Source organism: Drosophila tropicalis, unplaced genomic scaffold, assembly GCF_018151085.1.
Source record: "Drosophila tropicalis isolate 14030-0801.00 unplaced genomic scaffold, ASM1815108v1 contig_216, whole genome shotgun sequence".
In the NCBI taxonomy this organism is placed as follows: Eukaryota; Metazoa; Arthropoda; class Insecta; order Diptera; family Drosophilidae; genus Drosophila; species Drosophila tropicalis.
This window is the reverse complement of record NW_027172666.1, coordinates 536-14,869: the sequence shown is the minus strand read 5'-3', so window position 1 is coordinate 14,869 and position 14,334 is coordinate 536. Positions and strand designations below refer to the sequence as shown.

General features: G+C 42.8%; 1 protein-coding gene across 1 annotated transcript; it reads right to left on the bottom strand.

Annotated features, from left to right (window-relative positions):
- Positions 1 to 10,066: 10,066 nt before the first annotated feature.
- On the bottom strand, positions 10,067 to 11,075 carry LOC137572125 (uncharacterized). Its single transcript, XM_068283903.1, has 3 exons — positions 10,728 to 11,075; positions 10,582 to 10,647; positions 10,067 to 10,525 (listed from the first exon to the last, which is right to left on the bottom strand). The coding sequence occupies exons 1-3, from the start codon at positions 11,073 to 11,075 to the stop codon at positions 10,067 to 10,069; spliced, it is 873 nt and encodes a 290-aa protein (XP_068140004.1).
- Positions 11,076 to 14,334: the final 3,259 nt, after the last annotated feature.

The following is a 14,334-nucleotide window of genomic DNA, read 5'->3' as shown; positions in this document are numbered from 1 at the left end:
TCCCCAAAATAAATTCCCTCAAACGAAAAACCCCATGTTTTTCAATGCACCACCGAGGCCATTTGCCCCGAAGCCTCAGCCGGCACCAACTCCTATGGATGTCGACGGCTCTATTCTAACATAAAAAGTTGACTACATGAACAAGCCAAACGCTAATTCACCACAACAATTTGCTCTCAAAAGAGTCAACCAGTCCACCGGAAATTTTCCCAGTAAAGTACAGAGGCAATTCCATATCGAAACCGGTATGTCAGGTGAACAATATATCACCATACCGCCTCAAGAAGAGCATTACTCCGATATGTCCGATTATCAGGTTTTTTAGGTTAAAGTGTTCCTCTTTGCCGTACTTTGTTGTCCGGGACAAAGACGGAACCGCATAAAATTTCTTAATAGATACCGGCTCCAACAAAAACTATGTCCAACCAGAAATAGCCAAAAACGTCAAAACAAATGAACACAAGTTTTACGCGAACACCGTAAGTGGTAGCATTCTAATCACCAGCCATATCCATTTGGGTTTATTTAACGAACCCAACAAACCTATAACTTTCTTCTTATTACCTAATTTGAATCCGTTCCATGGGATTCTAGGTAATGACACACTAAGAGAATTAAACGCCATTATTGATATAGGGAAAGATCTATTATTTGTCAACAACTCTCACGTTGTTAAAGTAAAGCACATCAGGTCCATACGATCGAATCAGAGGAGCTCACCAATCAGCAGAAACTAAGGTTAAAGGCACTCCAAGAGGAGTACGAATCGCTTTTCGCAGACCCAAATAAGAAGTTGACTTATGCTACTAATGTCCAAGGAGAAATCCGAACGACAACAGACACTCCAGTCTACACCAAACATTATCCGTACACAGCTTCTCTCAAAGAAGTAGTAGAAGACCAGCTACAAGAATTACTACGAGATGGTATAATACGACCCTCACGGTCGCCCTATAATTCCCCTGTATGGATAGTCCCTAAAAAGAGCGACAGCCTTGGGAATAAGAAATATAGGATGGTCATTGATTACAGAAAGCTCAATGCAGTTACAGTTTCGGATAAGTATCCTATCCCCGAAATCGGAGAAATGGTTGCGCAGTTGGGCAACAATAAGTATTTCTCTGTTCTCGATTTAAAGAGCGGATTTCATCAGATTTCCCTTAAGGAATCTGATATTGAAAAAACGGCATTTTCCGTAAATGGATTGAAATACGAGTTCACAGGACTCCCCTTCGGTCTAAAAAATTCCCCATCAATATTCCAAAGAGCTCTCGATGACATCTTGAGACCTTATTGGAAAAATTTGCTATGTCTACATTGATGATCTACATTGATGATATAATAATATTCAGTAAATCTGAAGAAGAGCATTTCAGACATCTGGCTCTAGTATATTCTACCTTGTCCAAAGCAAATATGAAGGTCCAAGTAGATAAATGCAAATTCCTAAGACACAGCGTTGATTTCCTAGGCGTAGTTATCTCAAGGGAAAGAGTTAAAACCAATCCAGAGAAAATTAAAGCCATTAAAAAGTTCCCCATACCAAAGAACCTAAAACAACTAAGGTCCTTCCTGGGATTAGCTAGTTATTACAGAAGATTTATCAAAGATTTTGCTAAGTTAGCTAGACCCTTGACGGCGTTATTGAGAGAGAACATGGCAGAGCTAAAAAGAATGTCTCAAGCAAGATTAAAATCCGATTCGGTGAAGCCGAACTCGATGCCTTTGAGAAAGTAAAAAATGCACTAGTATCACAAGATGTGATGTTAGCATACCCTGATTTTAAACAAGAGTTCCATCTAACCACTGCTGCTTCAAACTTTGCTAAGATTTTGCTAAGTTAGCTAGACCCTTGACGGCGTTATTGAGAGAGAACATGGCAGAGCTAAAAAGAATGTCTCAAGCAAGATTAAAATCCGATTCGGTGAAGCCGAACTCGATGCCTTTGAGAAAGTAAAAAATGCAATAGTATCACAAGATGTGATGTTAGCATACCCTGATTTTAAACAAGAGTTCCATCTAACCACTGCTGCTTCAAACTTTGCATTACAAAGCTTCTCTAGAACAGAACGGTAGACCCATTACATTCCTTTCCCGTTCGTTATCCAAGGCCGAAGAAAATTATGCTACAAATGAAAGAGAAATGCTAGCAATAGTATGGGCATTGGATAAGTTAAGGATGTATTTATACGGCAAATCCAAAGTGATCCATTACACTGACCACCAGACTCTCACTTATGCTCTCAGCCCGAAAAATAACAACACAAAGCTGAAGAAATGGAAAAGTTACCTGGAGGAATATTACTACGAGTTAAAATATAAACCGGGTAGCTCAAATGTGGTAGCAGACGCACTCTCTAGAAACCCTACCAGCATAAATGCTAGCAGTACGTCAGCTACAGCCCATAGTGATGAAAGCTCAGGTCATGAATTCCAGCAATGGAAATCCCCATCAATGTCTTTAAAAACCAATTGTTTATCCTCACTGGTGATAACGAATCCAATACCTTTGAAATACCGTTCCCTACATATCATAGACATACAATAGTGAGAAGCAATTATTCCGAAGAAGATCTTGTAACCATCTTGAAAGAAAAAATGGATCCTAGAATAGTTAATGCATAGTTAATGCATTACAAGGCAAGATTCACGCATATTCAAACTATAGATGTCCATGATCAGATTCAACAACAAGATATCATAATAAAAGAACACCTCAGAGCACATAGAAATTCCGTTGAAAATAAAAAACAAATTTTATCTGAATATTTTTTCCCCGGTATGAAGAAGCAATAGTAAACTCTTGCCAAACATGCAAACTCTCTAAATACCAAAGACACCCTCCGAACCAAGAAATACAACCAACCCCTATTCCGAAATATCCAGGTGAAATTATTCATATAGATTTATATTCCACGCAAAATAAGATAATTTTAACCGAAATAGACAAATTTTCTAAATACGCGCAAGTTAAACTCGTAAACTCAAAAGCAGCAGAACATCTTAAAGTACCCTTACGTGAGTTGTTAATAGCCTTCGGTATGACAAAAACCGTGGTGATGGATAACGAAAAGGCTTTAAATTCTGCATCAATAAAATTTCTTTTGAATAATCAGTTAAGTATACAAGTCCACACTACTCCACCATATACTTCGTCTAGCAACGGCCAAGTAGAAAGATTTCATTCAACATATACAGAAATAATGAGATGCTTGAAGCTAGAGCACCCCGAAATGGAATTCGAGGATTTAATATTCAAAGCCGTTGACGAATACAATAAAACCATCCATAGTACCACCAACAAAAAGCCAATAGAAGCATTTTTTGTAACAAATTTAATCCATAATCCAGAAAAATTAGCACTTGAAAGGGAAAAGATTGCAGAAACCATTTTAAAGAAGCAAAATAAGGATCTAGAGTATCTGAAATCATCTACGTTAGGATTAATAAACGGCTAGGCTCAAAACTAACGTCTAGATATAAAAAAAGAAATAGTAGCCGAAGATCTTAATACCAAGATTAAAACCAGGTCAGGAAGGATAGTTCATAAAAACCACTTGAAGTATTGATAAACATCCTCTTCCGACAGATTGCTCATGTTACCACTTTGCTGGGGTCACACAACCATACTAGACTATAGTAAGTCATAAGTGGTCAGAACGGAACGTTTAAAATCATTCCCGTCATCGAATTAGAAAAATATCAAATGGCCATATCCGTTCTAAAAGAAGTCGTTAAGAATTCATCAAACCTTAGTCCGTATCAACCTTTTTTGGCCTATGAAATAACTCGGATACAGAACGAATTGAGAAGGCTTCAGCCGATGAAATTCAGAAACAAAAGAGCGCTTGATATACTTGGCACGGCTTGGAAATGGTTAGCGGGCACACCTGATCACGAGGATCATAAGATTGTGGTAGATAAGATCAATGAACAATTGGAAAACAATAATCGGCAGGTTATTATTAATAATCTAATAGAAAATAAGATAAACGATTTAATTAAGATAACTAATACCATATTAATTAGAGGTAAACCCGAATACAATAATAAGTCAGAAGAAATTGAAATAACCAAATTTAAATTGAGTCTTTTAAGAGAAGAAATAACAAATATTATTTACGCAATTGGGCTAAGGCCAATACCGTAAACTCATTAATACTGTCCTCTGCTGAAATAGATTTTATTGACACAATCAAAGAAGAGAGCCTAACATTTGTAAACATTGAAGAACTAATAGAGTTTGCCGAGGTCAGCATAGCCTCAGACGGTAAATCACTCCTTTATATTGTTAGCCTACCCAGAGTAATTATTGAAATTTGTAAACAAATCCTTGCAATACCAATTAAATATCAAAAATTTATAGAAGAAATAGACTATGAGAATATCATGAAATGTAACAAGAAATACTTCGGGTTAATCAATAAAAATAAATGTAAAATTCATAATGGTAAGACAATCTGTAAACTGGAAGATCTGACTAATTTAGAAAACAGTAAATGTGTAGGAGCCTACTTGCAAAGAAGGAATCCACAATGTAAGGTCATCAATAACCAGCACGTAAAATCCCATTCAGAAATAATGCCCGGTACCTTGCTGCTGAACCAATTTCAAGGGGACATCAACATCAATGGAGAAAACATTACCCTAGAAGGCACCTTCATAATTCAAGCGGAAAACGCGACAGTCGTCATAGAAGACTCCTGGTATATTGTGAAGACACGCTTTGAAGTCGAGGTTCAACCACCGCTGTTGCAATTACTATCAGATAAGCAGCAAAGAGGTGAAAGGTTATCACTGGAAATGATCAAGGAACTACACATCAATAATACTAATAATCTGGAGAGAATCCAAAGAAACAACTTGATTATGTCTTCGTCAAGCTGGATTATTCTAACCCTTCTGGCAACTGCAATGATAACATATTACATCATCAAAAAATTCTGCAGCCACGAAACAGGCAACCATGGTCCACCAATGGAAGTCTCAATCGCGCCAGTTCAATATGTTGTTGCGACCGAGGACGTCCGCACTTAAAGGGGGAGGAGTTAAGCACTTCTATCATAACAAGGAGTCAAGTACTTATACCATAAAACCCAAGTCCGTCAACACATGCCCATTGGCCGATCCTATTTCATCATCACAACCAATTCCCATCGGTCAACCCCACTCAGTCGTCACATGCCCATTTTTCGCATGATCGCCTGTCTCAAATAACAGTCCGATCGCTAGGATAAACAACAAGTCACCCCAGTCAATCGTCAGTTGGAATCTTTCAGTTATCATTAAGTTGTAATTGTAAAGTGACTTTAAATAAAAATTGTATTTTTTTATACCGTGAGTGAAGGAAGTGTTTAATTTATATGTGTCGATTCTTATAAATACATGTGACCTATCGATGAACGCAATCCGTTTATGAACAGGTTGGATACTTTAGAATATTTATTACAAATTTTGGAGTAATAGCTAAGCATCTAACTAATCTACTAAACCAAAATGCTAAATTCCACTTTAACGATCCCGAAATCAAGACATTCAACAGATTGAAAACATTGATATAAAAAAAAAATCTATGATTTTCATTATCAGGCTGAATTCCAATCCGATGTTTCGATTGACGGGTTCGGAGCAGTTCTTTTACAAGTTATTGGAGATACTTGACGACCTTGAAGCTCTATACAAATTTCGATTCTACTTACTAGGTATACGCTTCAAACTCGTCAGCGAATGCAAAGCTTTCACCAAAACAATGGGAAAACGAAACGTTGGCACAAAAGTGGCCGATGGATTCTAAAGCTACAAGAATTTGACTTCGAGGTAGAACATCGAGAGGATACTCGTATTCGGATAAAAGCTATTATCAATATTCTTCATGAAGGCCGGTCTATTATGTAAACTGGTGGACGACGTCTAACTAAAAGTTGTACCTTTATCCTTTCAGCGTGATCTTATTAAAGAAGCTCATGAGAGGACATTTTTCAATCAGAAAGTCGAAAGACATAATCCAAAAGAATATTATATACCGAAACTCGAGGACAATGTTGAGCGACATATTACATGCTGCATTCCGTGTATTATCTCAAACTGCAAGCAAGGGAAAAAAGGACTGCTACATCCATTGCCTGACGAAGAAGAACCACTTCAAACATTCCACATAGATTTCTTGGGTTAGCTTGAATCTACTAACAAGAGACACAAACACATCCTCGCTTTTATAGAAGCATTCACCAAATACTGCTGCTGTTGCTTTTTGATCACGCTGTTACTACCAGATTGCCTAGAACAAATGGGCAAGTATAGCACTTAATGCCATTATTATATTTGGTTTATCTAAGCTTTCTATTGATGAAGCGAGTAAATGGTACAAGTAAGACAAAAGAAATGACTTACTATGGTGGACTGAAGTTAAAGGCAAAGAATTTAGGTCCTTATCGAATAACTAAAGTCAAATCAAAGGATACTTACGTAGTCACTAAAGAGGACAATAATAAAGATGGTGAAAGACGATGCTGAGAACCACGAATTTAATGAAACCACGTCTAACGACGATAAAGACGACTCCAAAAATAGAACGAGAATGATGAAGACGAAAATAAAGATGACTCCAAAACCGATGATGACGACCACGATGCCTTTGGGCAAATGTAATTAAGGAAAGTAAAAAAAAGCTATCCTCAAGCAGCTCATCGACGAGATGGCAAGAAGAGCAGAGACGCCGATGTGGCAACGGCGAGTGGAAAACGACGAGAGTGCAGAGAACGACAAACGAGGAACAACGTGTGTGTATAAACGTGTGTGTGTAACCTAACAATTAAATAAATAATATAACAATATCTCTAATTCTTGTGGGCACAAATCCCACATAAATATAAAATGGCAAAGAAGCTAACTTCGTCTACGCCAAAGTTTTTATACCCCTGCAGTCCTTGGCAATAGAATTTGCTTTTTGAAATTTCTTTCCCTTCAACTCAATTTATCAATACACCACCAAAACATTACTCGTTTTACTAAACATTTTTCTTCTTAACTTGTGTTCTATTTTTCCGATCTAAAATTCAAATTTTTGAGTTTTTCTTTTTATATCCAATACTATCATCGTAGTAAATTACATTGGGATACTCCAATTTTTATGAAAATGTTTCTTTTAAACAATTTTCATACTTTATCTTACGGATAATAAAAAGACCCCCAGCAGTGTTGTAAGCCGTGTCAGTCATTGCCAGGTGCCGCACCATCGACAAGCAGTGTTTTCAAGTGATGAAACTTTTGAGTGTTGGTTAACTCCCTTTTGTTGTGTATGGTGCTTTCATCGATATCCTGAAAAGCTGGCCATTCTGTGTAGAGTCCAGCGAAACGTTTTATTTGAATCTTCGGCAATTCGCCGCCATGAACGAATGCCGTCGTTTTGTTTCCCGAAGTTGAACCCGAAGCAGCAACCTCATTGCGAGCGGGCATCGACAAATTTGAACTGATCTGGTTTGTAGCCAACTGTTCAAAGAGTTGTTGTTGTCGTTGCAGCAAGATCGACCTCTGGATCCACATAGCCAAGAAGGGCTATGAAATCCATTAAATTCCTTCCACACGGACTGGAGTTGATCCATCCGAGCGTCTTGCGGCCATACAGCCCGTTCCACCAGAATACCGGTTTGTGGTGGCTTCTGAATGGTCTGGATTAGACCATACTTGCCGTGCTGGCAGCTGTTAACATACTGCTCCGGGACAGCATTGAAGAGAACCTCTGGGGGTCCAGTGTGTCTTCTTTGAAGGGTATGTCGACAAAGAGGGGGTGCGTTGCGTGCTGTCGTCTGTCCGCTTCACGACCTATAGCAACACAGATCGCCTCATGGTCGCTCGCCGTGTAACAATTATCCAGTTTCCAGGCTGATGTCCACGCAAGGCCACTGCTTACGTAAGTAAGATCTATCACGGATCCCCTACCAGCCCACGCGATTATGGTGGGGGTGTGTGTCCTTACTTCGGTCGTCAGTTCATCTAGCGCCTTGCAGAAGTCCGTAAGGCACCGACTGGGCGGCAAATAGCAACTGGGCTGCAAATAGTAACTGTGCTTACGCGTACCCTGGATACCGATTATCCAATCTTCAGGTGGGCTGCTTTCAGAATTGCTTCTGCTACGGCTCCCGGGAAACAGATTGTTGCCTTCCGAATTCCTCCGTGCGCTGGGCGCAGACTCGTAACAGCCTGACGGCCTGAACGATTTCTTCCTTGCTGTTTTCGCCATCCATGTCCAGAATCTCCAATCTGGTCTGATTCGATAGCGCCCTTTCCTCGTTTTGACTTTCAAGCGCGAGCGTGTGTGTGTGTGTGTGTGTGATTATAATAGAAAAAAATCAAAGAAGCTAACATCGGCTATGCCGAAGTTTAAATACCCTTGCAGTCCTTGGTAATAATAATTTTACATGTTCAAAATTTGTTTTCTGCAACTCAATTCATCAATATACAAACAAAACAATTTTACTCTATATTTTACAATTTGTTCTTCTTCTTCCCTCATTCCCAAAGCAAAGCAACGCACGCATACACATACACTTTATGTACCGTTGCGTCTGCAGAGCTGGGAGCAGAGCCGATTATTATATTGACTGTAACTTGTGTTATATTTCTCCAATCACATTCAAATTTTGGGATATGGGGTTTGATATCCAATTTTATCACATACATATCTAAATTTCATAGCATACTCGATTTTTATGAAAATGTTTCTTATAGTTCTTCTAGAGCTATATGATATAGTGGTCCGATCCTGTTGGACGTCGGAAACGTCTCCTTCTGTGCGTTACAAACATCTGATCAATTTTATAATACCCTCTGCAAGGGTATAATAAATGAATATGTTTTTGACACGTTGCTGCTGTCATTGCCCTCACTTCTTTTTTACATTTTGTCTTCATGTTGGCGTCGTTTTAAGTTTCCATAGAATCCGCAGCACGCACGCACTCACTCTAACACACACACACATATATGTACGTAAGAGGGAGTTGGTTAAAAAGAAAAGCATCTTTGGCATTGACAAACAGCTTCTTCTTGAACAAAACTAAGGAAAACAAGCGGCAAGCCGCTCGCTTTTTCTTGCTCCTTATTATGCTCAATTTGCGCGAATTGTGTTGTCTTGTCTTGTTGTGTTGTGTCTTGTCGTGTCTCGTCTTGTCTACAGTGACTTGTCGTCGTCCTTTTTGGCCCTCTTTCTGTTTGTTTCTCATCTTGCCTTTGGCTTGCAATTGATTTAAATATTTTTGATACTTGTGCCAGATAATTGCTAACTTTAATCATGGACCAACAGCTGTCGCTCTATCATTCTGTCCTCTGCCCCTCTCTCTCCATGTCTCACTCTCTTACTCACACTCACTAGCTATCTATTTATGTGTTCTCTCTCTCTCTCTCTCTCTGTCTCTGTCTTTTAGTCTGTGCATTTTTTTTTTTTGTTTAACTGCCGCCTACATATGAGCCATTTAATTTGCGCCTTGTCGCAGCCATAAAAGCAGCAGCATATATTTCATATTCCTCATTTTTTTTTAGCATTATTTCTGGGGGCTTCTAAAGAACTTAACATTTGCAAACTGACAAATATCTTCAATTAGATGAATTCAAGAGTGTTTGTGGAGGGGCGGAAGAATCCAAATAAGCCGCAAGTGGTTGGCGGGGGCCAATGTCTTCAAGGGTCTGGTGCGTGAGTAGTAATTAAACTAATTATATTTATTTTTATTACGTTACAATATGTCCCGACACACACGAGATGGATGCGGGTTGGAAAATTTTACAATCGAAAGAAAAAAGGCAAATCACAAGAGAAGAACGGGTGTTCGGGTTAAAATCTCGTATTACATTATCCATGTAGCTATGGAGCTGAACGAGCTGCAACAAAAGAAATTACGTTGGAGGGAGTGGATTAGTCGATGCACGGGAACGAACAACATGCACGGAGACGAGGACATTCGGACGGAACATAGAGGGATTGGGAGTCACGATAGGGTTTTAGGTTCAGGACTCCTGCTGTCTTGCAACAGGATGAGCTCTGGATCCTCGCTCATGGGAGAAATTGGCCTGGAGTTTAGGCACGCTTGTACTTGACAGTAGAGGACTTGTAAAACAGGGTCTTAAAACTTTTGACCCCTGCTTCCCACAGTCCTCCCATATGGGGCGCGCTTGGCGGAATGAACTGCCAGGATAAAATGTGCTGGGGAAATGCCTTCATTATATTATGCTTGGTGGCGTTCAGAAAATCCTTTTCGAGCGCCTTTGAGGCCTTTGTCGGAGTAAATGCGCTGTGGGCATTGTCTACGTGCGACAAGGCTGCAAGAAATCGTTCAGTGGTGAGGTCGGAGGTAGCCTCAAGATGGATCGCCTTCGTGCTGAAACACACAAAGACGCAGACATAACCCTTAGTTGTGAGACACGCACTCCCGGTGTAGTTCTTGATCTCGAACGGCCCTGCGAAGTCAATGCCCGTGTGAGTGAAGGGCCTGGAGTACGTGATGCGCTCTCGAGGGAGATCACCCATCATCTGAGTCTGTAGTCGTCGACGATTAACGATGCGATCCAGAATTTGGTGCGCAGATACCGCACCATCAGTTGGTTGCCGCCATGCAACGTGATGCGGTGGGCGAATTCGACAAGCAGGCGAGTGAAATGCTATTGGGGAGGAGAATAGGGTGACGTTCATCATACCGGAGGGACTCAGCGGCCCGGAGTCGTCCGCAGGAGCGGAGTACCCCATGCTGGTCGACAAGTGGTTTCAAATTGAGTAGCGTGCTGGATGATGGCAGGGGTCGCCCTTCACCAAGGGCCCGTATCTCCGCGAGGTATTCCCGTCGCTGAGAGTTCCGAATCAAGGCGCGCTCGGAGAGAAGTTCGTCATTGGTGAGGCGGACCGTGGAAGGCGTCGAAATCCTTTTGGTGGCAAAGCGTGGGATGTACGCGATGACTCGTAATGCCCTACCGTAGTCCGAGAAAAGTTCGCTGACGTCATCGAGTAGTGTGGTCGCGGTGGTGTGGCACTGGACTCGTTGCTCCAGCGGAGTTGACTGAGGCCTTGGTAATCCTGCAGAAATTCGTGCCATTGCTGCAGCAGGAGAGACGGCAGAACATCATCCCAGCCCAGTTCGGTTAACCAGATTTGCTGCATGAATATCTTCGCTCGGATAACAAATGGGGCTAACCAGCCAGCGGGGTCGAAAAGTTTAGCGATATGGGACAGAACCTGCCTCTTGGAGATCGACTCCTTTAATGGGGGGTCCGCTATGGTGAAGAAGAAGACCTCCTCGGCGGCTTGCCAGCGGATGCCCAAGGTTTTCCAAAGTCCTCTCGCAGCAGGTGCTCTCTCGGAATAGCTTGAAGTACTTCCTTCTTATTGGAAGTCCACTTCCGAAGCGGCGGGCCCGCAGATTGGAGTGCAGCTTGAAGCTCTCGTATGGCGAGACGGGCGTCGGCTTCAGTGTGAGCGCCGGCAAGGACAACATCAACATACATGTAGTTCCGAAGGATTTCGCTGTCCTGAGGATACATCGCTTGCACGTCTTGTGCCAGTTGTAAAAGGCTCGGATCGCCAAGAATGGCGCGCAGTTAACCCCAAACGTGACAGTTTGTAGCTCATAAATCCTGTATATTGCCGCAGCGGTCTCGGTAGAGGATCCGCTGAAAGGGGGTATGCCTGGGGTCGACTCGGATTTGTCGATACATCTGCTTTATGTCAGCGTTGAAAACGAATTGAAAGAATCGCCATTTCAGTACCTGAAGTGTGAGATCGGCCTGAAGAGTACGACCGGTGTGCAAGACATCGTTAAGGCTGACGCCTCGTGTGGAGGGGCTCGACGCGTTAAATACCACGCGTACCTTGGTGGTGGTGCTATCGGTGCTTAAACACCGCGTGATGGGGGAGATAGAAGTTTTTCCCATCTTGAGGCGGCGTCACCCGAATCATATGACCCAATTCCTCGTACTCTTGAATAATGGCATCGTACTGCGTTTTTAGGACGGGATCCTTGAGAAGGCCAAGTTTTGAGTGGACCAAGTCGACACTATTCGGACCTTTGAAGGGTAGGGACACAACATATCGGCCGTCCTTCCCTTTTTGGTCCTTTTTTTCCGGCTTTGCGGGAAGGTCTTCCACCTCCCAAAACTTGGTGAGGAGTACCTCAAGTTTTGCTTCCGGACAAACTCGCGTCTGTGCAGCGAAATCTAATCGAGACACCGGAGGATCAGGCATGATAGCCCCACACAGAACCCATCCAAAGATAGTTTCTAGCCCGACGAAATCACCAATATCCTTTTTGATCCGCTCTGCGAGGATGTACGGAAACAGGTCTACACCGATAATCACTGCGTCGGAGCCGTGTTAAGGAATGGAGCCGTTGGAATGGCCCCTAACAATTTGGATACGACCAGGGCGGAGACCTCAATCTTGTTCTGTCTGTCACACGGTGGAGATAGCATCAGCAGACACACCTTGTCGCCTCCATCACTCTGGCCCATGCCAGTAACCGCGGCGTCTACTGGGTAAAAGGGGGGCTGGACCATGTTGAAGACACGCTCGGAGAGAAAAGTTGAATCGGCCCCAGAGTCGATCAACGCCCGAATATGTTGATCCACACCACGATGGTGCAGAGTGACAATCGCAGTGCCTAAAAGGCCTCTGCCTGGGGTAGATGCAAAATAACTTTGAGCATTTGTGAGCTGGTTGCTCGTGGACGGACGCTCTGTGGCGCTGAATGGTGGGACTTGCGCAGCGGACGGCGCCGACACGGACACATCACTAGGATGCAACAGAGTATGATGACGTTCCTTGCAGTTATGGCAATTATGCGCACTGGAACAGCCCTTCACCTGATGACCGCGGGCAAAACAGTTCAGACAAAGTCCCTGCTGTCTAATGGTTTCCGAACGCCTCTGAACAGGCATATCAAGAAAACTAGGGCAGAGCAGTATTGGGTGATTCTCCATATGGCACAGCTTGCAGGACGCCGGTTTGAGCTGAGAGGATTTGCGGGAGCCAATGGGGATGGCTTGGACACTTGGGGCCAATTCTCAGTACTAACACCCGAACGCTCAAGCGCGGTAAGACACCCTTGAAACGCAGTCTGCAGCTCTCGCAAGGATTTGCCCGACTCTTGTGCCACCGCGGGAATCTGAAGGAGTTGTCTGGCTTGAGTCATGACAAGCAGACGGCTATTTTCGTACGGAGGAACTCTATGCCCCGGCGGCGACGGGGCGTTGGCTGACGTATAAGACTCGTCATCTGTGCCGAGAGCTGTTCGATGAGTTCCGCGTAAGCGTATTCGTGCTTCGCCTTGATGTGGCTTATGTTTGCCAAGCTTTCCTCGTCGGAAAGGCCTTGTGACATCGCGAATATTCCATCTCGACAGTTGACCAAAGGGATTTGAGCTGCTCTAAGTGCATTTTAATGGAAAACAAGGGCACTTCAGAAGTTAGAACTTCACTCTCACGAGCTTCAAACAGAGTCAATGCGTCGCACGCCACAACGAAATCGGAGAGGGACATTCTGGAGTGTTCTCTACGCTGTTGTGATACGGATCGGGTGACGGGAGCGTCAGAACAGTGCGTCACAACAACGTGCGGGATCTGGGTCTGGGTTGAAAGCTTGGAACGACCTTTGTGTTCACTCGAGTCTTTAACCGAGAATCTACGACCTTTAGGTAGGCTGGACGAAGACGGACGGGACTTTGGGGATTCGCTGCGAACTGACGAGAACTTGCGCGAAATATTGTCGGAGGCCGAACCTTCTCCGGAGTTGCAGAGGGAGACGAAAGACTGTTAGACTTCGGCGCAGTCTTGGACGGCTCCGTGGACATACTCAGGGGACGACCTTACCGACGAACACCGAGTTTGTGCGCTTTTTTTGGGTTTTGGAAAAACCACAAAAAATGAGAAGTGGACTGTATGGGGACGCAAGAACTTTCTCACTGTGCACCGCAGGATTGCGGGAGAATTCTCTCGCGTGTGGCTCGGAAACGAAGCCCTTTTAATGGGGATAGATGCGGAACAATATACGAACGCACGAATGCGGATCGAAAATTACACGTAGACGAAGCGAAATGATTACAAACAAGTTTACATGGATTCGTAAGTAACGATGGGAGTATAGGATAAAAAAAAATACGTTTTTATATAAATCTTGATCTGGATATATATATGGGCACGATAATGCTGGAACAAAAATTATATATGTATTTATTTAGAAATATGGGCGGATATATGTAGGAAATGAAGTGTCAGGCAGGCATAATCATGGCAATCGTTTGGTACCGAGTGAGCGAGACAGAACGACACGCAGCGGCCGTACCTATCTGGTCGACTCACTCA